The sequence below is a fragment of the Plutella xylostella genome, chromosome 17 (genome assembly GCF_932276165.1).
Source record: "Plutella xylostella chromosome 17, ilPluXylo3.1, whole genome shotgun sequence".
NCBI lineage: Eukaryota > Metazoa > Arthropoda > Insecta > Lepidoptera > Plutellidae > Plutella > Plutella xylostella.
In genome coordinates, this window is record NC_063997.1 from 1,107,734 (window position 1) to 1,132,741 (window position 25,008).

General features: G+C 39.8%; 2 protein-coding genes across 2 annotated transcripts in view; both read left to right on the plus strand.

Moving 5' to 3' along the window:
- The window catches only part of LOC125489788, a 25,771-nt gene extending 23,481 nt beyond the window's left edge, over nt 1-2,290 (plus strand). Inside the window, exons 3-4 of the mRNA XM_048626855.1 lie at nt 1,276-1,617; nt 2,213-2,290. Coding sequence (XP_048482812.1) covers nt 1,276-1,617; nt 2,213-2,290 — 420 coding nt within the window. The remainder of the gene's footprint in view (nt 1-1,275; nt 1,618-2,212) is intronic.
- On the plus strand, nt 1,027-8,051 carry LOC125489777. The gene has a single exon (XM_048626792.1). The coding sequence runs from the start codon at nt 2,556-2,558 to the stop codon at nt 7,773-7,775; it is 5,220 nt and encodes a 1,739-aa protein (XP_048482749.1). The 5' UTR covers nt 1,027-2,555; the 3' UTR covers nt 7,776-8,051.
- The last annotated feature ends 16,957 nt before the right edge of the window (nt 8,052-25,008 follow it).

Here is a 25,008-nt window from a genome sequence, read left to right on the forward strand (position 1 = left end):
AATGAAAGTTTCTTGCACAAGCTCCTCAATTTCAACAGTAAACGATTAATGTCTGATGATGTCGTGAAAAGTTAGAGGATAAGGCGCGGAATATTCCTCTTAAGCCATCTCGGGCTTATAATTAGAAGGGTGAAGCCTTCGAATGTGAAATTGAAATAACTTGAACAGAAACTTGGAAAGAGAAATATGGAAATACGAACGCGGAAAGTTGAGTATTGTTGTAGTTTTGAAGAAGGTTTTATGTAAATTGACGTCGGGGCTTGCTAAGGCTTCTTTGGTAAGATAATACTTTTTATTGAGTACGGTTTAAGGCCATGGTATTTCTGTTTGTTGGTGCAGCTAGGTTATACTAAAAGTGTAGTTTTATAAATATTATCTTATATTAATTTACTAGTATAGGGAGAAAAACAATAATCTACCTAATACCAACCACTTAAAAATGTATCCACTTTAAGATATATTGGTTATGTATCTATATTCTCACATATCAGGCATTATATAAAGGACAAACACATATAGAAAAATAAAAATACTGAAACAATACCCAGATTTTCACAATATTACAAAAAAATATAAGAAGCATTCGTACATTTTCAGACCCGTCACTGCATTTCTTCAGTACAAAGAGCCGGGTACATCCGAGCGACGTTGCCGCTGTAATGAAAACATGACGGAAAAATCTTCAATGCACCAGAAAGGGGAAGAAAAAGTACATAAAAGCGTGTATTAGTGCTTCTGCAATGTAAGGAGGTGGTACTGTCGGCCACATTGCTAATAATGACCATTTTGAAGTAGCACATGGGACAGAAACCTTGCTTTGTGCTGAGGGTCAAGTGTAGCTTAGCCGATCAAGCAGTAAAAATCGACTCACAGGTCAACAAAGAGCACTTTAGTATGAGAATTATACCTACGGCAACCAACATTAAAATGTAGTTCAGTATGTATTTATATAAAAGTCCGTAATTTTGATGGTGTGTTACCTATTTCTGTGAGCATTGGTAATAAACAAATATTATATATTGTTCACGCCAATTCTACATATGCGTGAGACGGAACGCGCCACCTCCTCCTGCCCTCTGATGACGTCACGAAGCCTATATAAGCGGGCCCCGCGATGCCCCGCTCCTTTTTTACTTACGCTAATCATACTTACTCGTATATCTATTATTGTAAATATTGGTCTAAAAATACAAGTATAAAAACGTTTTCGAGGTTTTAATTAAAATCCAAAATAGGGAAAAGTTAGTTAGGACCTCCATATGTCTCGCTCAATAGCGTGGACATAAAATTGGCGACCGTTTCAAGAGAACCGACCAGAAGGAAGATTTGAGCATCCCACCGGAAGCTCCACCGCCACGTGCCGAGGCCAGGTCACCTGGGTTCGAAGAGGACCACCACCGCTACGACCTGAGCTACGCGAACTGGGTCTACCGCAGCGACACCGCAGCGCAGCAAGCAATAAAGCAACTCCAGACCGTCGTCCAGCCGGAGTCAGAAGCGACCAAACTACCACGTGTCACGTCGAGCCAAGCAGGCCTCCAGGCACTCATCATCGTGCCTCAAGCCAAGCCCCGCCCGTGGAGAAGAACGCGCCGCACGCCGTCGCCGTCGCCCGGAGTACTTCGGACGTTCGTCCGCCACGTGTCGGCCAATCAAAGCTAAGTACCTAGCCCTATCCTACCCTTTCACATTGTAGTCCTACATCACCTATCCATCACATTCCTACTCTCCACGGTCTCAATCTGTGTGAAGAGAGTATTTTTTTTGCGTTATTAATGCTATTGCGTCTCGGCGATCAACCGCTTCTAATTTTTGAGATGCCTATTGCAAACGCACGTACCTATTTAATCTATGCTACCGCTTGCTAGCTACGAAGTTAGTAGATACTACTTCGCTATTTTATTCATAGTACCTAGGTTCCCTTTGTAGCCTATGTCTACCTATCTATTCATTTTATAGGACCTACCTTATTATGATCATAGCTTGCAGCCGCACAAATAGCAAAACAAATAATTGTTACCTTTATTAACCTTTCTCCGCAAATAACGCTGAAATACTTACATTTTATTTAATTGCCATACGTTTCCCATAACAATTACAACATAAATCACTTGCTCAAACTCATTAAGCTATCATAACAGCTTGCGATCCCTTAAACAGTGCAATACAAATTAATATCCCACAATTCAATTAGTTATTTTCTCAATTCCAGTGCTCGTCTAGCGGCCGGCACACAACTGGCAAAATAACAAACTGGTTCCCCCGCCGCGCCCGCCCCGCCTCGCTGTAGCTACCTGGGTAATCAGTAACGTGGACGAGCGTAAGATAACAGTTTTTTATAACTAATCATCATCATCATCATCAGCTGCTTTCTTCTGTTTTGGTAGTTAGCTTGTGTATTTTGTGTTCTAATGTTGCAAGGTCACTTAAGGTGGTCTACTGTGGTTGCGTGTTGATAATTTCACAGTATTTGGTCCGTGTTTCGTATGTTTTAACATTAAGTTTAATTAAATTACCTATATAAAACCAAGAAATATAACTGTTATTCATTCAAGATGCTTAAATTGGACGATTTACTTACAAAGCGCAGTTCTATAAAAGGCCGCGTTACAAAATTTAGAAACTACTTAAACACTATTTCTTCTACACCGAAGTTAAACTCTGTCCAATTAAATGAGCTTAATGTTAGAACGGCGAAACATGAACACTTGTTTAGTCAATTTGAAGAGTTACAAACCGAAATTGAAATAGTGAATTCAGCAACAATTGATTCCGAATTGGCCGAGCGGGAAATTATTGAACAAGGTTTTGTGTCCTGTATTGCAATCGCACAAGATATAGCTAGTAAAAATGCGTCAAATAATGAGCCAGAAAGTAATAAATTTGAGAGTAGTTCCTCTCATTGTCAACAATCGGATCTACAGGGGTTTAAATTACCACAGATTCAAATAGCTAAATTTGATGGTTCGTTTTATAGATGGCTTGAATTTCGCGATATGTTTACGTCACTAATACACAAAAACGACCGTATTCAACCTGTGCATAAATTCCATTATTTGAATTCCTACTTAGAAGGAGACGCTTCTCGAGTAATTAGCAATTTAGAAGTCTCGGATTCAAACTATTCAAAGGCATGGAATTTACTCACAGAGCGGTATGATAACAAAAGGCAGTTAGTTAATAACCATTTAAATTCTTTATTTAATATGGAGCCGATATCACGTGAATCAGAAAAGGCACTTCGATCACTAGTTGACAGTGTCAATAAAAATTTGCGAGCGTTAGCAAGTTTAGGACAGCCTACTGACCAGTGGGATACGCTCATTATACATATGATTTCATCTAAATTAGACGGCAATACTAGCATGAAATGGGAGGAGTGCCGTAATAACTTTGAAGATATGCCAACATTGGAACAGTTTAGTAAATTCCTAAAGGACAGGGCCGATGTTCTAGAAACCTATCACCAAAATAAGTTGATAAAAAATAATCGTATCAGTCTCACTTCACCCTCAGTGAAGGTACAAGATAGGCCGTGCTCAAAATCATTTTCCTGCACAACCGAGGAAAAAAACAACAGCAACAAAAATAATAACAGTCCGAATAAAACATGTGTCATCTGCAAAGGCAGCCACATAATTTACGACTGCCCAGTATTTCTATCCAAATCAATTGAGCAACGCATATCTGAAGCTTCTAAGTTAAAGTTATGCCTAAACTGTTTACGACCTGGACACAAAAGTTTTAGGTGCCTAATGGGCACTTGTAGGCATTGTAGAAAACGTCACAATTCCTTATTGCATAGAGTCGTGATTCCTTCGTCACAGGAAGGGTCCAATTCCACCACTACCATTACTCCAAACAATGAAACGCAAACAAACTTAGCTGCCCATCTTTCTTGCCAGCCCTCGAATCAGGTTTATCTTTCTACTGCGCAAATCAAAATAATAAACCCATCAAATTTGAAAACTATGACCGTTCGCGCCCTTTTAGATAGCGGCAGCCAGTCCACTTTTATTTCAAAGGCACTGAAGGACAAATTATGTCTCAAAGGTCAGCCTATGGATACTGTCAAGCTCATAGGTATAGGTAAAACGGAGTGCAGTTTTCTCGACGAACGCTGTACCATCCAAATCAAATCCTTGCACACTAACTATTCAGTTAGCATGTCATGCCCAGTGTTGCCAGAGCTCACGGGTAATATTCCTAAGATTTTAGTAGACACAAAATGCTTTAATCTCCCAGCCAATATCAAATTGGCAGATCCTACTTTTAATCAGCCGGCACCAATCGATGTTTTGATAGGCGCAGATTTATTTTGGGAAATAATTACTAATAATCAAACGTCATTGGGGAAAAATAAACCCTGGTTACGTAGTTCGCTGTTCGGCTGGATAGTTTCCGGTCCTATCATTTTGAGTAGCGAACCTAGCAAAGAACTTACATGCAATTTTTCACGCAATGAAGTCGAATCCCCTATTAATAGTTTAGACAACGAATTAACTCGTTTCTGGGAGCTCGAACAGTTACCAAGCAAATCGCTTTTAAGCGAAAATGAGCAATCATGCGAAAAACACTTTTTACAACACACAACTCGATTATCCGACGGGCGATTTTGTGTTCGCCTTCCACTAAAAGATTCTCCTGACTGTTTAGGAGATTCATACCAAGTAGCAAAAAAAAGACTTCTTTACCTAGAAAAGCGATTTAGAAAGCAACCGGTGCTTAAAAAGGCATATTGTGATTTTATACAAGAGTACACAACCATGGGTCACTGTTCGGAGTTCAACGGAGTCAAACCTGAACCTTCGTTCTTTTTATGTCACCATGCAGTTTTTCGACTTAACAGCGAGAGCACCAAACTGAGGGTCGTCTTCGATGGCTCTAATCCCTCTTCATCAGGCTTTTCCGTCAATAATTTGCAGCTAGTAGGCCCGAATATTCAGGATTCTATATTCTCCATACTGTTAAGATTCCGTCAGCACAAATACGTTCTTACTGGAGACATAGAAAAAATGTATAGGCAAATAATGTGTCATCCGGATGATAGGAATCTTCAAATGATACTATGGAGAGAAGACGAATCGCTACCAATTAAAATGCTAAAGTTAAACACTGTGACATACGGTTTTGCTAGCGCCAGTTACTTAAGTACAAGGTGTTTGTGGCAGCTTGGAGAAGAGTGCTCCGATGACTTAGTCAAAACAATTATTCAGCATGATTTTCTTGTAGATGATTTAATTACGGGTGCAGATACTGAGGAACAGCTACTATACATATTAGAGTCAGTATCAGAAGCTTTAAGCAAAGGATGTTTTCCTCTTCGAAAATTCAGATCAAACAACCCGTCTATCTTTAAATCTGCAAATCTAGATTTACAAAAAAATCTCACCCTAAGTGATTCAACCAGTGCTCTTGGCTTAGGGTGGAACCCTTCATGTGATAATCTATACTTTCCAGTCAACAGTCAAGATAGCAATGATAGCGACAAAGTAGTAACTAAGAGACTAATATTGTCTCAGTCACTTAAAATATTTGATGTACTAGGCATTCTCTGTCCATTTACTATTCAATCAAAAATTTTAATTCAAAAATTGTGGATACTAAAGCTTGACTGGAATGATCCAGTACCCAACGAACTTAAAAAAGAATGGGAAAAAATTAGGAATGGTCTATTGTATCTTCAACAAATATCAGTCCCTCGACTTTCATTAATAGACTCCCCTGTTCAAATTGAGCTGCACTCCTTTAGTGACGCCTCCATGCTAGCTTATGGAGCATGTGTTTACTTACGATCAGTGAATGTCAGTGGGCAAGTAGTTGTTCGCTTGCTCTGTGCAAAGTCTAGAGTCTCACCAATAAAGCAATCCACAATTCCGCGACTTGAGCTTTGTGGTGCTCTTCTAGCTGCAAGATTATGCCAAGCGGTCGTTGAATCGCTACGATTATCCTTCACCAGGCTTGTTCATTGGTGCGACTCCACAGTAGTCTTAGGATGGCTCAAAACGAGTCCGAACAGTCTTAAAACCTTTGCCGCCAATAGAGTAGCTGAAATAATAGAGATTACTCAATCTGATGCCTGGCGTCATGTTCCTACCGATTCAAATCCCGCGGATCATGTTTCAAGAGGGGTTTCTGCTAAGCAGCTGCAGAACTTGGATCAGTGGTGGACAGGTCCAAGTTTTTTAACAGAGGCAGAATCACAATGGCCTCAACTCAAAATTCCAATCAAGACAGAATTACCTGAATTAAAATCACATGCTGTCATTACATCTGATCCACCCGTAGTTGATTTTGAACGATTTTCAAAATATAGGCGTTTGGTACGTTCCTTTGCCTACGTTTTACGATTTATACATAACATAAATAAATCCAACTCCAAACTTTCCGGTGATCTTAGCTTAGAAGAATTAGATAAGTCCTATTTTGAACTTATTAAATTATGTCAAAGTCAAAGCTTTCCAACGGAACTTAATTCACTAATGAAAAAACGGCCATTAAGTTCAAGAAATCGAATCATAAATCTAAATCCATTCCTAGATGAGAACGGCATTCTAAGAGTAGGTGGTAGATTGAATCTTTCAACTTACGAAAACGATAAAAAAAACCCGATTCTGATTTGTGCAAAACATCATTTCTGCAAATTAATTTTTGAACACAAGCATAATCAAGAATTAATGCATGCTGGTCCTCAAGCGCTACTGTACGCAGTTAGGGAAAACTTATGGCCGGTAAACGGACGATTACTCGCTAGGCGCGTAGTAAAAGGCTGTGTCAAGTGCAGGCGACTTCAGGGTCAAACACTTCATCCTCTAATGGGAAACCTTCCCACGCAACGAGTCACGCCAGCATTTCCGTTCGAATCAGTGGGAATAGATTTTGCAGGCCCATTTTCAATACTTAGCAGGAAAGGACGAGGCGCAAAAACTTCTAAATGTTACTTGTGCTTGTTTATATGTCTAAGATTCAAATGCATTCATTTAGAAGCTGTAAGCGAACTATCAAAGGAAGCTTTTATTTTATCCCTTCGTCGTTTCATTAGCCGTAGGGGGAAACCTCTAGAGATTTTGTGTGACAATGGAAGAAACTTTGTTGCTGCATCCAAAGAAGTAGGTCAATTTTTAAAGACAAATTCAGCGCCCCTATCTGACTTTGCAACCAATGAATCAATAAAGTTCAAATTTATACCAGCTTACGCTCCACACTTTGCTGGTTACTGGGAAGCCGGCATAAAATCGGCTAAATATCACATAAAAAGAGTCATGGGAAACACTAATTTAACTTTCGAAGAGCTATGCACTCTCTTCGCACAAATTGAGGCTATCCTCAATAGCCGACCCCTGTCTCCCATGTCTTCCTCTCCTACAGATCTCCTTTCTCTCTCCCCAGGGCATTTCCTGATTGGCCGACCACTAAGATCACTGCCGTCCCCCTACGTGGAAGAACAAAACATCAGTCCACTACGGCGCTACGCCAGACTCGAGCAGATCCGCCAACACTTCTGGCAACGATGGCAGCGAGAGTACATCAGCGAACTACAGCAACGTTCCAAGTGGCGAACCAATCACTCCAGCCTACAGATCGGAGACCTTGTCCTGATCCAAGAAGACAACACATCACCTCTGAACTGGGCACTTGGCAGAGTGTCACGTCTCTATCCCGGCGCTGATGGCATCTCTCGAGTCGCTGATCTCGAGACTCTGAAGGGTCGCATCCGAAGACCGTTTGCCAGACTCTGTCCACTCCCAAAGGGCGACGATGACCAGATTTCTTGAAGAACGAATCTTCAAGCGCGGGGACTATGTTCACGCCAATTCTACATATGCGTGAGACGGAACGCGCCACCTCCTCCTGCCCTCTGATGACGTCACGAAGCCTATATAAGCGGGCCCCGCGATGCCCCGCTCCTTTTTTACTTACGCTAATCATACTTACTCGTATATCTATTATTGTAAATATTGGTCTAAAAATACAAGTATAAAAACGTTTTCGAGGTTTTAATTAAAATCCAAAATAGGGAAAAGTTAGTTAGGACCTCCATATGTCTCGCTCAATAGCGTGGACATATATGAAGATTTGAATCAGCCTATTTGACGTTTCCGATTCGGATCTAATTCCGCCCCATGACCTTCACGGTTAGAAAGACGTATACTAAAATTAGTAAAAGTCATAGATTTTTCCAGTGTCGTGACGAGTAATGGCGCCGACTGTACCTCGGTACGACAATGCAGACACCGAGCTGCATTGAGACAATGCGAGTATCACTGGAGTATCACTAGCAGCACGGTGGTCCCTCGAGTGTCGGCAGTGTTCTGTGTACGGTTAGCATAATTGAACCTCGTGTGTACACGAATGATCTAGCGTATTCATAAGTTACGTTTTGTAGAAGGTTTGTAAATTGACTCGAAACCACCTCGAAACACACGGATTTATTGTTTGTGTCAGTCCTAAAATCTAAATTCAATTAGCTTCAAGTTCAAGCCACCTCACAAACTGCTTATAAACTCTTTTGTAAGTTTAATGAGGTTCTGTACGTTTATAAACATCAGATCGGATATTTTAACAAAATGTTTACGTTTTTAGTTGCTAATATTCTGATGCACCATTAAATATTGCAAAAGGCGTAATTTTGTTAGTTTTTTTTCCGTATAGGAGTAGTTTGTTGATTTTCTGAATGAAACTTTTTCATTGCCCGGGAGTGTAACTCACAATACTTAATATCACGGATTAAGTTATCTGCATAATAATATGTAAAGTTCTACATTCTCATCACAATGTAATGTTGGGGATAGAAATTACAATTCCCGCCACGCAGCCCGGCCGCTATACCATGAAATTATTTCAAAAACATTATTTTATTTTTCTGTCTAAAGGAGAGTTTCCACTTTGCCCACAGAGCATTCGCTCCTATAGCTATTGTTAGAGTGAATAACGCTAAAACGTCTACTTTTCAATCTAGACTTATACAACGAGCACGAAGATGGAAAGTTTTTATTATTTATTTATCTGTTAAATAGGCTCAAATAACTAAACCGATTTAAAAAAAAACGGCCATCATAAGATGCACTCCCCCTCCTCCCACCCTGAGTCACCTCCGTTTGGATTACTATACCACTTTTACAATTCTCTGTAATGTATATCTCTCACTGCAACTCCATCCTTACCTCTATGTATTATTAAGGCGACGGTTTTAAACGCAAACAATAGTATTTTAAACGACGAGTATTGTAAACAAAACAAAAATTTATTTTTATACCAGTGACTTTTATGAAAAGGCACAGCACTGGAAAATTTTATCTGAATGTATGTGTTGCGAGCCATTGCACTTAGTGCTAAGAATGTGCTATCTTCGGTATGATAGCAAATTTACTATTTCTACTGCCAGAGACATGTTATAAATAAGGATGTTAAAATCTTTAAAATATAGGATTCAGGAATATTTCACGAACGGAATTTCCCATCTAAACTAATATTATAAATGCGAAAGTAACTGTGTCTGTCTGTCTGTTACTCTTTCACGCCAAAAATACTGAACGGATTTGAATTAAATTTTGTATACATACGGTCTAGACCCTGGGAAAGAACATAGGCTTCTTTTTATCCCGGAATTCCCACGGGAAAACTTTTTAAGGCGAAGCGAAGCGCGTGGAAACAGCTATCTATAAATAAAACGTCGAGTTTCTATCTATAAGTAAATAAAATAATAATAAATAAAATAAAATTTATTTGAGCAGTAAAATAGTAACATTACAATTAAATAGTGTCACTGTTACCCGTACTAGGTCATCCCTGTATTACAGGCAACAGTGCCCTCCATAAGATAGCACAGTTTGTGAGTTTTACTTGTACAATTTGGTAGACTTAATATAAATTTAACATGCTTAAAATTAACATGCAGACATAACTAATAAATTGAAACGTGTATTACAAAAACTTTATCACAAATAAGGTAAAACAAATGTTGTAAAATTATCTCTAAAATATAGAACTAGTATGTATTTAATAACTAAATACCTACTACAATAGATTAAATAATTAATGAAAATCCAGTATTGACAATATCCATGAGTAATTAATTAATTAAAATTATTTATTTTATATTATTATAAAATTAATAGCTATTAAATTTATTTTATTTCAAATTTTCATATTTATAATTAGATATTATTACAAGCAAGTAAAAGCTCGCTATAGAACTATGCAACTTTTTCTTTACAATCATAACCTCTTTGTCTCGTGATGGAGGTAATACGGTGAATTTACCTGCAGCCAGGAGTCCTGCTAGAACTCTCTGCCTCTGTGGCATTTCCTGGGAATTTTATTGTGTTTACTCGTATTGTGAGGTTCCGAGAATGAGACAAGCCTATTGTTTGCGCCGGCCTTCTATTAGGCTTTTGCGGTGGCCGAGCAGTCTCCTTCAGACGTATCAACTGTTCCAGTGACGTATTATTATAAGAGTAAGTGCCAATTTCTCCATTGTCGGTTATCTAACCGACAGGGATTGATTTATAAATTAACCGTCATCTCCATATAAAATTCATGACAGATGTGTCAAAAGTTAACCACTACTCCCTGGTTATGCTCTAACCGAGAATGGAGAAATTGGCACTAAGAGTAGAGCCAGTGACTGACCAAACTGACAAGCTGTCATCTTAGTTTTTTACTCATCGAACTCTATAAGTCATTGAAAAGTTAGTGTTGTTCGTAATCTTAAGTTATCTTTTATTTTTAATTTAATAAATTATTTTAATTTAATATTATTTGAATACAATAAAAAAAAATTTCAAGAGCTTAATATAATTAACCAAAACGAAAAAAGGAAGAGGAAGAAATGAAAAAGCTCGACGGCATTTTAGACACGGCAAGCGATGACACAGTGGTTCCATTTATAATTACGGTCACCGGCGACACTTCTGATAGTGATGATGACGAAGACGAAGATTTAAATTGGTTTTAATAAACACTTTTTTATATAATAATCAGTTTTATTTTATAGTATATGGCTTATATATTTAATCTAATTAGAACACTATGACATCACTATGGGCATAAACAATACGCTGTCAATGTCAGCCCGCCATATTTGTTTACATGATTGTTGGATTCTATTGCAAACGATTATAGGTATATTTTCTACCAACACCGCTCAGAAGAAGATTTGGCAATACATAAATAAATCCAGCTACGAAACTTTGTGTATTTTTATTTAAATTACATTTAATATTTAATTTTATTATAGTTTAAATTCAAAGTTTTCTCCTTCCCCGTTTTTAAGAACAAACATAATTCTTTATTTCCACTATTATTGAAAGTTACACCTAAGATTTCTTATTTCTAAGAAAAATACGAAGTAATAAAAGTGTTTTGAACAATTTTTCCTTCTTTCCCCAAGCCTGTACCTAGAGAGCCAGTCTACAGGTTCTGCAGATGCAAGACTTCTTTGAAATTAAAAAACATTCAACAAGCGCCGGGATGGAATACAGTCCTTCTTTTGAGAAATACGCGAACGTTTCCACAACCGTCACAAAGAACGTACAGTTGCATACTTAGCGTGGTATAAAATATACACTTCGTATAATCCTAAACTCCCGTGCCGTAAGGGTTAAATTGGAAAGCGCATGTTGGATTCAATATTGCTTCCACTGTACTACAATATAATTTTTAAACGAAAGTTCTTAGAACTATACTTTGGAATGTAATATTCGGAGAGTGCGTGGGTTTTTCTGAGAAATTCTGTAAGAGTTTTTAAATGCATTGCAACTGTATTTTATATATAGGTATACCATCTTGTATATCGGATTCTGTGTTCTTTGAATAGGAATTCACACAATTGGGTCCACTAAATGTACAGGGTGTTGTAAAAAGGGTTTCGCGAATTTCGAAAACTCGTAGAACAAAAGTTGTTTACAATGACCCTATGAGTCACCCTCTTTCGGCTTAGCATACGCTTTTTGCAACATCCTGTATAACAATCCGTCCACCTATAGATATCGTACGTGTAATACGTACATACGATATCGATCGGTGGATGCTTACCTTAAAAGTCATGGACCCATAATGAAAGTTATTCAATATGACGAGTACATTCACTTGCCAATGACAACATCACTGATAAAACTCAGCCTTTTTATAGACCTAAGTTATAACCTAATTTAGTCCATCTGGTTGCACTTACATAAGAAAAACGTTAATAAATACATGATGCAAGCGCCACTGGTCCTTCAGCCACAAAAACAACCCCCCATTGTGTTTGGAGTGGGGAGGGGGGGGGGGGGGAGGCGGCCGTGGGTAGAGGACCATGCTGTAGCGTGTAGGAAATATACAGGGTGATGCGAGAAGTTTGCTATGCTGTGATCGGTTCAGAAAACCAGCTCAGTTGAATAACCTATGCAACGTAAAGACCCCCGAGATTTAACATCAAAAGTCGCATACATTTGGAACTCCTAAACCGATTTTTATGTAACATTGTTATGCCTAACTTTGTGTATCATTACCTATGACAATCAAAAAACAAAATATAAATTGGTTTTGCCGTTTGTGATGTATGCTACCACAGACAGATACACAGTCTTTTTCAGAGTCTGTTTTTTGTTACGTAATAATAGCTACGATGTGCTACGAAACTTGCATGCTACTACCATACTCGGCTACGAATGCTACGAAAACTTGGGTATTTATATTTTCACTATCAATTATTTCAATATCAATCATTTCACTAAAAAATTAAATTTTGTAAATATGGTACGTCTGAGACCATAATTATGTTAATAATATCATTAAAATAGTAGATTCTCCTAACTTGCGGCAAACAGATGGACGTTGAGATCTGAGGCCACTCTAGCTACGAAAAACTGGTTTCAATCACGACTGCGACTCTATCTCGTTGCAGCAAACGCATCTACATCGGCAGGTAGTACCTTACGGCAGTAGTAGTTTTTGAATTTTTAGTATAAGATAGATAGATAGAATATTCTTTATTTGCACACTCACATGAAATAAACTTACATAACTTAAATACCTACTAACACATATGTACAAAAATGGCGGCCTTATCGCTTAAAGCGATTTTTTCAAGACAACCTTAGGGTGGAAGGATATTTATGTACAAAGAGGGGTCAAAACGTGTACTAAAGAATTTTAAAGGAATAATTAAAATAAAGTTTTCTTACTATGTAAGCACCTACAAACTATAAATCTATAAACTAACATGTAATGTCCTCCTAGCCGAATTTCGACCACGGCGGCCAATCTCAATTGAGATCAGCCATCTACGCAGGAGTAGATTATAGTGCCCAAGTGTGTGCGCAGTACACAGGAGCACTCTCTGTTCCATCACTCTCATAGCCCAATGGGACGGATTGACCGACACGACTGGAGAGAGCTAGGCGCAGGACCGACTGCTTTACATGCCCATCCGACAGCATGGATCGTTTTCACTGTTTCGGACATCAGGTGATCAGCCTTCTATGTCCTAACCAAACTTAGAACCACAATTTAGAAACACAAATTGATGGTCCCACCCGGGAATCGAACCCGGGACCTCTGGGTCATGAAGCAAAGCTTCTACCACTAGACCACAGAGGCAGCAAACTAACATGTAATTATACTTGTATACCTAAAATAATGAGTGGAGTAACTGGAGTAACCCCTTTGTACGGCATCAGAGTCGGTGATGCAAATTGCACGCTCGGTGGAGGGTTGACTCGCAGGCGCCGGCACCGGTAGGGTTAAGCTCGAATAATTTGACGATAGATGTTCTGTTCAGAGATAGCCGGTGTTCCAGCTACGGTCGGTAATGAGTGAGTTGTGTACAATTAATTCTATTTAGGGCTGGTTTTTCAATGGATAAATTGTTGCTGTCATTGTCTAATACAAACATTCAGATGTGACAGCAACAATTTTATTCCTCAAAAAACACTTATCTGACTAATGAAAAATCAGCCCCCAGTTTCAGTTATTCTATATTTATCGATAACTGGTAGTTAATAATAATAATATTTAAATATATAAGAGCAGTTTTTTGACAAAATCGTATACGGTTATTTTATCAGCACAACTTTTTGCTGGTTTTATACACCGCATGCGGTATCGAATATTGCTTGAGTGTGAATATGCCTGTAGTATCAATATTCAAATATTGCGGGTAAAATTTTTTTTTTACAACAAAAAAAGTTTTTTTTTTTAAATTTTGTTTTTTAATTTATTTATTTTGTATTAGGTTTATTGAGCCAAAACACAGCTTTGCAGTTGCATCTCAACCAAAAGTTAGAAAAGCCATTGCACTCCTCGAGCACTTGAAAACTTTTTACTTGTTCTCTTTTTGTTTTGTGAAGCCTTTGTCTCAAACAGAACACGTTGGATGGAGTTTGCTTACTGCTTGCTATTATACGGTTTTACTCCTCTTTTAACCCTTGAGGCTGTAAAAATTGATATGATAATATAAAATCATCATCACGACCCATCACGTCCCCACTGTTGGGGCACGGGTCTCCTTCCAATGAAGAAAGGGTTTTAGGCCTAGTCTACCACGCTGGCCTAAAAAAAAAATTGGTTGTACTTAAATTGCAAAAAGGTTTATGCATTATTTTGTGTGGAATAAATTGGGTTTAAGACATGTTCTTCTTAGCGTGTTCTTAGTGAAGCTATGCTGCTTTTTTTTGCTAATTTGCAGTACCAGTACCTACATCAATGTTGTCCGAAGTCGAAGACTTCTTCCAATACGGCATCCGGAAGGTTACTCTATATACTGACAAAAACTAACGAACGAGAGCTGTCGTGCAATCGGTACGTTTAATACAACGAGATAGAGTCGTGGCTCGCGCAGCAGCGCTCTGAAACTTAGTTTTTCGTCGTATAGAGTGACCCCCTTGGATCGGAGCGTCTGTCCAATCAGGGTTGTCCCGGTCGTGGTCGTAAGAGGATTTCAAAGACAATTACTTTCCACTTAATTGGGAGAGACAGGCCGTTTCTGACTATTCAGGCATATTTTATTATGTATCTTGGATTTTTTATGGCAGGCTTTTGATATTTTTATTCTTATCATGATTTTTATTTAAATATAATGTGTGAGTAACTTAGTATCCTGTTTCAAAATGAGTAGATAATTAATAGTTATTTGTGGAATAAAAATCATGGTGTCAATCTCGAATATGTAATTCCAAGCAATTAAAAAGTTCTAGTGACATAATGATATATTATGGAACTTTGATGGCAGGTGGAACGTGGGTGGAACTTTTTCAATGCGCGTCAGTATATTAAATATGTTTTACTTTCCTCAGAATATGTATATGTGTGACGTCACAATAGTCGTCGAACAATGCCACAGCGAGACGGATTCGCCACAAATATTGGCGGAGAACTAATGAAAGTGACTGCTATTTCCGCTGGTTCTCGCCCGATTTATTATTGTGTTTCAGATATATGTTTTCGGGGTCATATTGATTCCATAAAGATTAGCTGGGGTATGGGCGTCCTTCCTTCCTAAAGAAGGGTTTTAGGCCTAGTCCACCGCGCTGGTCTAGTGCGGGTTGCTGGACTATTGTAGTATCTGTTAGTATAGATAATATCAGCAGTCCGATACCCATATTACTGGCTATGCCTAGCTTGGGGTCGGCCGTGTGTGAGATGTCCCCACATATTATGTACTATTATTATTAATGGTGGTTTTATTTGTACATAAAACCTGTATTCTTTCATAAACGCAATTATTGCAAACAAAATTTCGTTCTCAGCAGACGCCACCCTTTACAAAAAGAGCAAAATCAAGTTAACTCTCTGTTTTGTGGAAAAAAATGAATAAATAATCAAATAATCTCGCGTGAAATTGACGCAAAATTTTTGCGCATTTTTTCTAAAGCACAGTGCTAAATTACCGTCCAATTTGGACCATTCGCACCGCGTCGGCGCCGGAATCAAATTGAAACAATGAAAATAATCACAGCCGAAGTGTCCCCCCCCCCCTCTACCCTCTCTGTATGCAAATGAGCAATACGCCTAGAGCGGGAGGGATGCCTAATTTCTAGAAAACAACATTTCTCGTCACAGATTATGGCATTGGTAATGCAGATGTGACCAAACATTCTTTTAATTGGTAAAAATTGTAACGTGTGTCATATATATATTGTTCAAGTTGTTCCTCGACACAAACGTTGCCTGGAAGAGATTGCAGCAAACATGTAATCAATACCTTAAGGTGTTTAGTTTGTGTCGGGTAAAACAATTAATTGAATAAAACAAAAAATATATATATCACAATAATTAAAATATTTCCTTTTATTCATGTGGCGTTGCCGTGGGGTAACCTGTGTAAAGGCTGATTCACACACTGTTTAGTTAGTATACATACATATTATAATATAGTAGACATAATATAGTATTATGAAGAAGACAGTGTGTGTGCATCGGCCTTTCTTTACAAGTGCCTGTCTATTAGGTCGCTAATCTTTGCCGCTTGCTGCGGATGTGCCGTTCCCAAGTTCAATCCCGGGAGATGCTCTCTGACTAAAAATTGTTATTAACCCAGAATGGCGCAACTGTAAATACAGACGTCCACTGGGAACTTTAAATAAAAAAAACTTTACGAGCAGAGAAATGGGAATAAAAAATAAGATATGCTTTTGGATCTGAGTAAACAAGTACTTACTTAGATATATTTTTTAATCCGATCGTCGTAACTTCGAAATATAGGCATTGTCATAAAATGACCAGAAAAAATAATCAAAAAATTTACATAATGAAAACCTGAAACAATAATAAAAAAATACGTGAAAGTTAAACTATTTATAACTCAAAACAGCTGGACTGACTTGACTGATGTACCTAGATAAATGTACCTAGTTCATATATTATTTTCGAGGGAAGACTCAATTGAGCTTTACCTTTTTCCAAAAATCTATCAGTACTTACTTTTTGATAAAAATATTAAGTTACTAAAGCTATACTAAATACTTTTTACAGTAATTTTACTACACTACGTTTTTTCATAGCCATAATTACGCAGACGCGATTCAAATATTTTTAATTTATTTTTAGGTTCAGAAATGTATTCCGACGTCCAAAGCAGAGGGAAATTTAATTAAATCCATTTCAAATCGTACTGTTTCGTTCGGAAACCACATTTTTCATTATTCATTTGAGGGTGGCTATTGAATGAACATCAGCATAAGTTTCCAAGCCTGTTGACTGGCAGATTAATTATTTCGTTGTTAGAATACCAAGTTAAATTCACGATTTGTTACCGTCATGATTTGTTATTGGTACAAAACTCTCTTTTGAGAATGTTTGATGTATTCTGTATGTAGGTAATTCTTGATTAATTAAATTTGTTCTGACAAAGTTCGCAGAATAGATTGGTGATCATCACAAGATACATGCCTAAGTAAATGTATTTACTCGATATTGTATTTTTCCGCGAAAATCCTTTAGTGGCAAAATAAATGTACATTTTATGTAAATTAAATTATTCAAAGAAAGGGAAAATAGAACAAAAACAGGGACGTTTCTTTTGACAAAAAATTTGTGGATTTATACAAAGTTTTTTTTTTGTTTTGTCATCAACCCTAATAAATAATGGTACGTTTTTATATATTCCTTTGAATTTTCTGTCTTCGTTATTTTTTACGATTTGACGCATAAACTTACCGTAGTTCCCACAAAAGTAACTGTTAATGTTTATTTATTTTTTGCCTATTTTTTCTCACCTCAGTTTTATTTCACAAACTGTAATTACTTTGTTAACAAAATTGTAATTTCCTTGTAAAATTTGCGAGGTAAGTGATGAATTATCTTCCTCCCGAGGGGATAATTAGGAGAGCAGGACAATGGACGACACCGGCCTCGACCTTGGAGCAGACTTGAGCACGGGTTTCAAAATAGGAAAAACAATGAATTACGAAAAGCTCCGTTAAAATACTTACATAATTATATACACTTTTAGTATATTTTAATATGGGGAATAACTTTAGGCACGTTTTCATTAATCTGAGTCTTGACTAGATATATTATTATATTTGTTTTACTGGTAAAAGAAACAATGGTTGAACAGATGTGATATACAATACACTGGCGATTAATGAAAAAGTTCCAGTGACAATAGCACCAAATTACTCATAAACGGAAAAGAATAGTTTAATATTGAAGTACATTTAACAGCGCATCAGAATATTACCAACTAAAAAGTATTTACCTTTTTATTCCAATTTTAAATGAAATGGTTGAAAATATTTAGTTCATTTGGCCTGTGGCCTTTTGTGAGTGGAACTTTTTCATTGCCCGTGAGTGTATTACTTCACTGTAGATCAGTCTGTCCCAGAATCTTACCCTTAATCCTGCCCAATAGAATACAACTCTTATTTCACATGTAATTAAATACATAATTAATGAGTTAAATTATGCCCCAGTACGTTGCGTTGCAGCAAGGTGGCAAGACACAGCCTTCAAGAGACGACGAGTAATTGCGAGGCAGCGGGCCGCATCTTATTACCACTAGGGCCCGTTTCAACTAACTTACAATTCATATTTACTGAGTCAACATATTAAAATATGTAAGCAGGCAGCTGTTATTGAAATTATTGTGGTGAGGAATGTCGAAACAGTAGTGTATGCCGTAAACTTTACGGCGTAAGACCAACCAAATGACTAAAAAAACAAAAAACACGCACTCACGCCTTGTACTAATCTACTCCCTTGCGGGGTAGGCAGAGGTGCATTGCTGCACCCACTTTTCGCCAGAGTGTTATGTTAGTCCCAATGTAATAGGGGGCGGGCCTATTGCCATTTTACGGGCACATCCAGGACCCGAGAACAAATATCTGTGTTTAAACAAATATCTGCCCCAGCCGGGAATCGAACCCGGGACCATCGGCTCAGTAGTCAGGGTCACTAACCACTACGCCATTCGGCCGTCTACCTAATAACTATACTTACTTCAAAATAAGAGATCAGTGGTAGCATTCATTTTCACTGATACTCCATCTAGTTTGTTTTAAACGAAAAATCGTAGTATCATTGCTGGTTACCAATCTCTTTTGTAAACTGTACCTTTAGTAGCAGTAAACATTATTTGGTTCATTATGATCATGATAATATTATCATGACATGAACTTTGATTGCTATTTATATGAAACGGGTCTCGGAGCAGCTTTAATTGAATCCGCACTTGTGCTGCTACATATTGAGGGTGCATGTCACCTGGTGGCAATTCACGGAATTAAGCACGGCTCGGAATTAAACGTCGGCAGTAGTCGGCGCACCAAGTAATAGTTAGATGATTATTATTTTTTAGGTAGAAGGGGTGGACGTGCATTTTCGTAGATTAAAAGTAAGGTTATACAGTATTTATTACTCGTATATGTGTAATTTAATACATACATAATTGTACTCAAGACTATAATCCCAGTAGGGGTAGTCGCAAGCGAGTCACCGGCTTTTCGCTGTCAATTTGTAGTCAAGTGATAGCAAACGCCGCTTTTAAATGAGTATACAATGCACGTACACAACTAGAATCTAGATGTGCAGGTTTCTTCACGAAGTTCTTTCACTGTAAGATACTACGTAATGATTAATTTCTAAAAAAATACAGTTGATTATGGCAACCATTCGATTAGTACTGAGAGCTTTTTCAATACTTTTATTATCTCTATTTTAGAATACATCTAAATCATTTTCATTACACAGTCTTAATGGTAAAATAAAACCAAATGCAAAGCCAAAAAGCCTACACAAAGCACCTACGTGACTACAAAGGGTGACCACCGGATGCTTACCAGTTTTTGTTTAACCAGCGCGCACTCGATCGGTGGATCACAAATATCTGTGGTTGTATTGTGGTTGGCCATCAGCTGCCTATTTTCAGGTTGCGGTTTCAGCTTCAGTGGTGAACGCTTGATGAGAGATACTCACTGAAAAAGTTAATTATACTATCGTTTTTTAATACTATACGTTTTAAAGTTTAACAAATTTAATATATATGTCGCAGGCATCTGGTTTAATCTCCTTTTTGATTGAACCACTAGCCCGTTCATTGGATGGCGCTATTCAGTTATTCACCCTTCCTTCATTGGAAGGAGACCCGAGTTCTAGCAGTGGGGACGTGATGGGTTGTGATGATGATAAGGAAAGGATTTCAGTGTGGCAGTATAATTCTCAACCGCTACACATATAGAGCAAAACAAGCTATGCATCCTACATTATTGCACCGAATTGGCAGTTTACATCGAGTTATGGATGTAATGGGCGGAGATAGCACGGTGGTACCTATTAGGCCTCGCTCTGCCAATAGATTGCTAAGCTGCAAACTGATAATGTCACTTTGTACACGTGTAGTCGTGTACGTATAAATAGATTGATAATGCACAACATTTCGTATTTTTTACCCTTTATTACTGTTGGGGCCATAGGCATAGGGTCAAGGAACTTCGTGGGTACACACACAAACAGCTGACAGACAGGTACACAGATGCTTGTAACTCCTTCCCACCTTCCCTATCCTAATGGAAACTGCAGGTAGATGAACACTAGCTGTCATCTGCCACCTCAACGACTGACCCTCGTCCACTTCTACCACCGCCGCGATTCGAGTCGGTCGACGCACCTTACGCTCCCGTCACTCAATCCGCGATAGAAGCACACTTCGCCGCGTACTAAAACACACGTAGCTGTACGCCGCGCACCGGTGCATCAGCACATCAACCTGGAGAAGAACGGGTGGAAAAATCGAAGAGGTCAAACGCATTTGCGCAGCCGGACAACCGTTCCTGCCAGGTCAGTTTCTTCCTTCAAAGTTCCCCCTTGCTCCTCCATTTCATGGTCCTTCGTAAACCGGATTCCCTATTTTCAGTCCATCCCGGTTTATTTACAACCATCTGTCTAAACTTCACAACTGAAACTGAAGTCTTCAGTCAGCTGTTTTGTGCGTGTCATCGTTACGTCACGTTGTTCTGTTCTCTTGGTGTCTATGGTCAATCGGCATAAATCGGTTAGTCGAGTTCCCATCACTAGTACCCAACCGTATTCTGAGAATTAGGTTCACAGACCAACTTTCGTTTTGACACGTAACTTTTAAATATCTGGGACTGCTTTTAGGTTATTTTATTAGACGAAAATACAAACAACAATGAGCAAATCAGAAAGCAAAATGGTTAGGGGTTCCTCAGCCGACCCCACCAAAGTGTTTATGGCCCAGCTGGAGGCTGCAGAGCAGTACCTAGCTGGGATCTACAAGCTAGCTTGTAGTTTGCAGGGAAAATCGGACCCAGCTAGCGTTTCAATGTTCAGAGTCCGTTTTGAGGACTTAAAGAGATGCGTGACCTATATCGGGACGCCTACACGAGCCTGAAGGGTCTGTCGGTTGAGGAGTCCGCGCTGGAACAGGCTGACCATAATTATATAAAATTCTGTGAGATGGTCTATTCCGTGAAAGTGATAGCAGAGGGATTTTTATCGACTAGCAGCGGTACTCGGGTGGAGCCGAGATCAACTCAATTTCAACTACCCAAAATAAATCTACCGAGTTTCTCGGGTGTCTACACCGAGTGGCCCAACTTCATAGGGTTGTTCGATAGCCTCATCCACAACAATGAGGGTCTGTCCAGTGTACAGAAAATGCATTACTTGGTCGGCGCATTGGATAGGGAACCTCTCGCCTTAGTTAAGCACCTGCAGTTGTCCGACGGAAACTACAGTATTGCTTATCAGCTTCTCAAGGAGCGCTATGAAAATAAGAGGCTTATAGCTGATAAGCACCTAGAAGCCATACTGTCCACATCATTGGGACAGGGTTCAGCAGTCAACCTCCGGAAATTTGTTAATGTTATTAAGGAGAACAGTATGGCTCTGGGTGCTTTAGGCTTTGATGTGAAGTCCTGGAGCTTCTTATTACTCCACATCATCCTCAGGAAACTTACCCAAGACCTTAGGAGTAGGTTTGAGCTTAGCCTCGATGGTTCTTCTAGCACCATACCCACATTCTCCTGCTTGCTTGCCTTCTTGGAGAACCAGCTGAGGGTGTTGGAGGCTGTTGGTGGCTCCAGGGGCTCAAGCAACCAGAGGACTCCGGGGACTTCACAAAACAGGACAAGTCTTGCCGCTATGGACATTTCATGTGTGCTCTGTAGGGGTAGCCATAGCATTTATAACTGCGACACATTCAACGCCATGACACCTAGCCAACGTAAGGAGGTAGTCACACAGCAGCGCCTATGTTACAATTGTCTGCGCTCTCACTCTGCAAATAGATGCACATCAAAAAGTAGGTGCTCAGTGTGCAATGGTCGCCACCATACCAAATTGCATCTTGCACCATCATCTTCATCTTCAACGTCTCCATCACAGTCATCATCATCATCGCCTCCGATAGCTTCCACATCATCATCATCTATGGTAGTGCCCTCTGAAAGTCTACCCGCAGTGTCTGGGCACTCGGCTGCATCCCTCAACTCGACGGTCTCTGACGGTAGGGTGCAGAGCACCATGCTGCTGGGAACAGCGATGGTCGGAGTACTTGACTGTAATGGTCACGTACATATAGTGAGAGCCTTGTTGGACAGCGGATCTCAGGTATCAATTGTTACGGAGAATTTGGCCCAGAAGCTGCGGCTTCCCCGCAGTTCATCTGGCAGTTTGTATGGTTTGGGAGGTTCATCTGCTCAGCGGACCAATGGCAGCATTGAGATCCGAGTGACATCCCGTCATGATCGGTCAGCTCCTGGGTTGGTAACCACAGCTGTAGTTTTAAAGCGCATCACGGGTAATCTCCCTACTGCTTCTGTATATCCACGTGTCATGGAGCGGTGCCAACATCTTATGCTTGCAGATGACAGGCTGTCCACCCCGGGTCCCATCGATGTCCTCATAGGCGTGGACCTGTATAGTCAGGTGTTCAAGGGCGGTTCTTACCAGTTGGGTGAAGGGTTTCCCACAGCGCATGAATCTGTGTTTGGATGGATTTTGATGGGGCAAGCGCCAGTCAACTCTCAAGTGTGTAGTCTCATGTCTCTGTCTTGCACGACCGACGAGCTGAACTCTACCTTGTCCAAGTTCTGGGAGGTAGAGGAGGTTCCAGCCACCGCCGTGCAAGATCCAGAGAACATTCTTTGTGAAAGGCATTTTGTGGAGACACACACTCGGGACGAGACGGGACGGTTTATTGTGCGACTTCTCTTCAAATCCACCCACATGCCTCTGGGCGATACCCGTACATACGCCTTGAAAAGGTTCTTTAACTTAGAGCGCAAGCTACAGAGAGACGCCAGGCTTCACCAGCTCTACAGCGCATTCATGGCCGACTACCTTGAAACTGGCCATATGCGGCCTATGTCCACGCCTAGCTGTAACGAAAGGTACTACATACCTCATCACGGGGTTCTCAAGGAGAGCAGCAGCACCACCAAACTTAGGGCGGTCTTCGATGCGTCTCATCCCAGCTCCACCGGTGTTTCGCTGAATCAAATTTTGATGCCTGGTCCCAAGCTGCAACAGCACATTTCGGACGTCATATTGCGCTTTCGCACATACGCAGTCGTGTTCACTTGCGACATAAAGCAGATGTACCGGAATGTGCGCATGCACGACGACGATTGTCGGTACCAGACCATCTTTTGGCGCGAGTCACCGGACCAGCCCCTCCGGGAGTTTGAGCTGACAACCGTCACCTATGGCGTATCCAGCTCGGCTTATCAAGCGATCCGCGTCTTGCACGAGTTAGCCAACATCAACGAGGTCAAGTGTCCAGAGGTTGCCCGTATCCTTCGGGAAGACACCTTCGTTGATGATGTGGTCAGTGGTTGCGGATCCATTGAGGAAGCGAAGCTGTTGCAACAGCAGGTGGTCGATGTGTTGTCACAAGGGGGTTTCACTGTTCGGAAGTCAAAAAATCAATCAAAAAAAAAAATCAAAAATTTCTTTATTAAGTAAATAGTCTTAATCTATATTAAAGTACATCCCTTTTAAGTTCGCAGAACCTGTATTAGGGATGAACGCTCTTTCCCAATAAGTTAATAAACTAATCTACTTAACAAATCAATTTAATAATTAATTTATTAAACAACAAAATAAAATAACAGGCGGAAAAAAAGTTATTCTAATATTTCTAATGTTACAAAAGTGAGGTAGATAAGAATCAAACAAGACCGTTCGATCGTATTTGAGCCATGAATGTACAAAGTAACTATCGAGAAGCTCGAGCAATTCTAGTCCGAATGTCATTTCCAAGGAAGTGGGCCAGCAACCGTGATGAGGTCCTCAATGGCTATCCTAGCGATCATTTGGAGTGTCCCTTTCGATTCGAGGAATCAGGGGACAACATCTTCAAGATCTTGGGGATCGAATGGAATTCGGACTCGGACAGCTTCGTCTACCATGTTTCACCCTTCGGGAGATGCAGAAGTAAGCGGGAGATTATGTCGAATGTTGCTCGTATCTACGATCCCTGTGGTTACTTAACTCCTGTGACCTTCAAGGCCAAGGCCTTCCTACAAGGTCTTTGGTCACACAATTTAGGTTGGGATGAACCTCTGCCCGAAGAACTCACTACTGAGTGGGCTTCCTTCGCAGAGGGCTTCGTCAATTTACGGCTGCCCCGGATTACAAGATTTGTATCGTCTGATCAACCTCAAACCCGTGAGTTGATGGGTTTCAGCGATGCCTCAGAATCTGGGTACTCAGCCGTACTCTATTTACGCGTGCTAGACGCGTCAGGTGAGGCGACGGTGCATCTTCTCATGGGCAAGTCCCGTGTGGCACCCATCAAGCAGAAGATGACCATACCGCGCCTCGAGTTATCAGGAGCCTTCCTATTGGCTCGCATGATGCATCATGTTTTAACGGTGTTGCAGAGTAAGATGATCGTCGACCACTCAATTGCGTGGTGTGACTCCAGCATCGCTTTGGCCTGGATTCACACTCCACCGCATAAGTTAGGGGTCTTTGAAGGAAATCGGGTCTCCCAGATTCAGGGTCTCGTTCCTTCAACTGAGTGGCGACACGTTCCATCAGCGCTCAACCCTGCTGATT

Bases quoted from the DNA above. Each gene is read 5' to 3' on its own strand.
- LOC125489777 (XM_048626792.1), top strand. From the start codon at position 2,556: ATGCTTAAATTGGACGATTTACTTACAAAGCGCAGTTCTATAAAAGGC.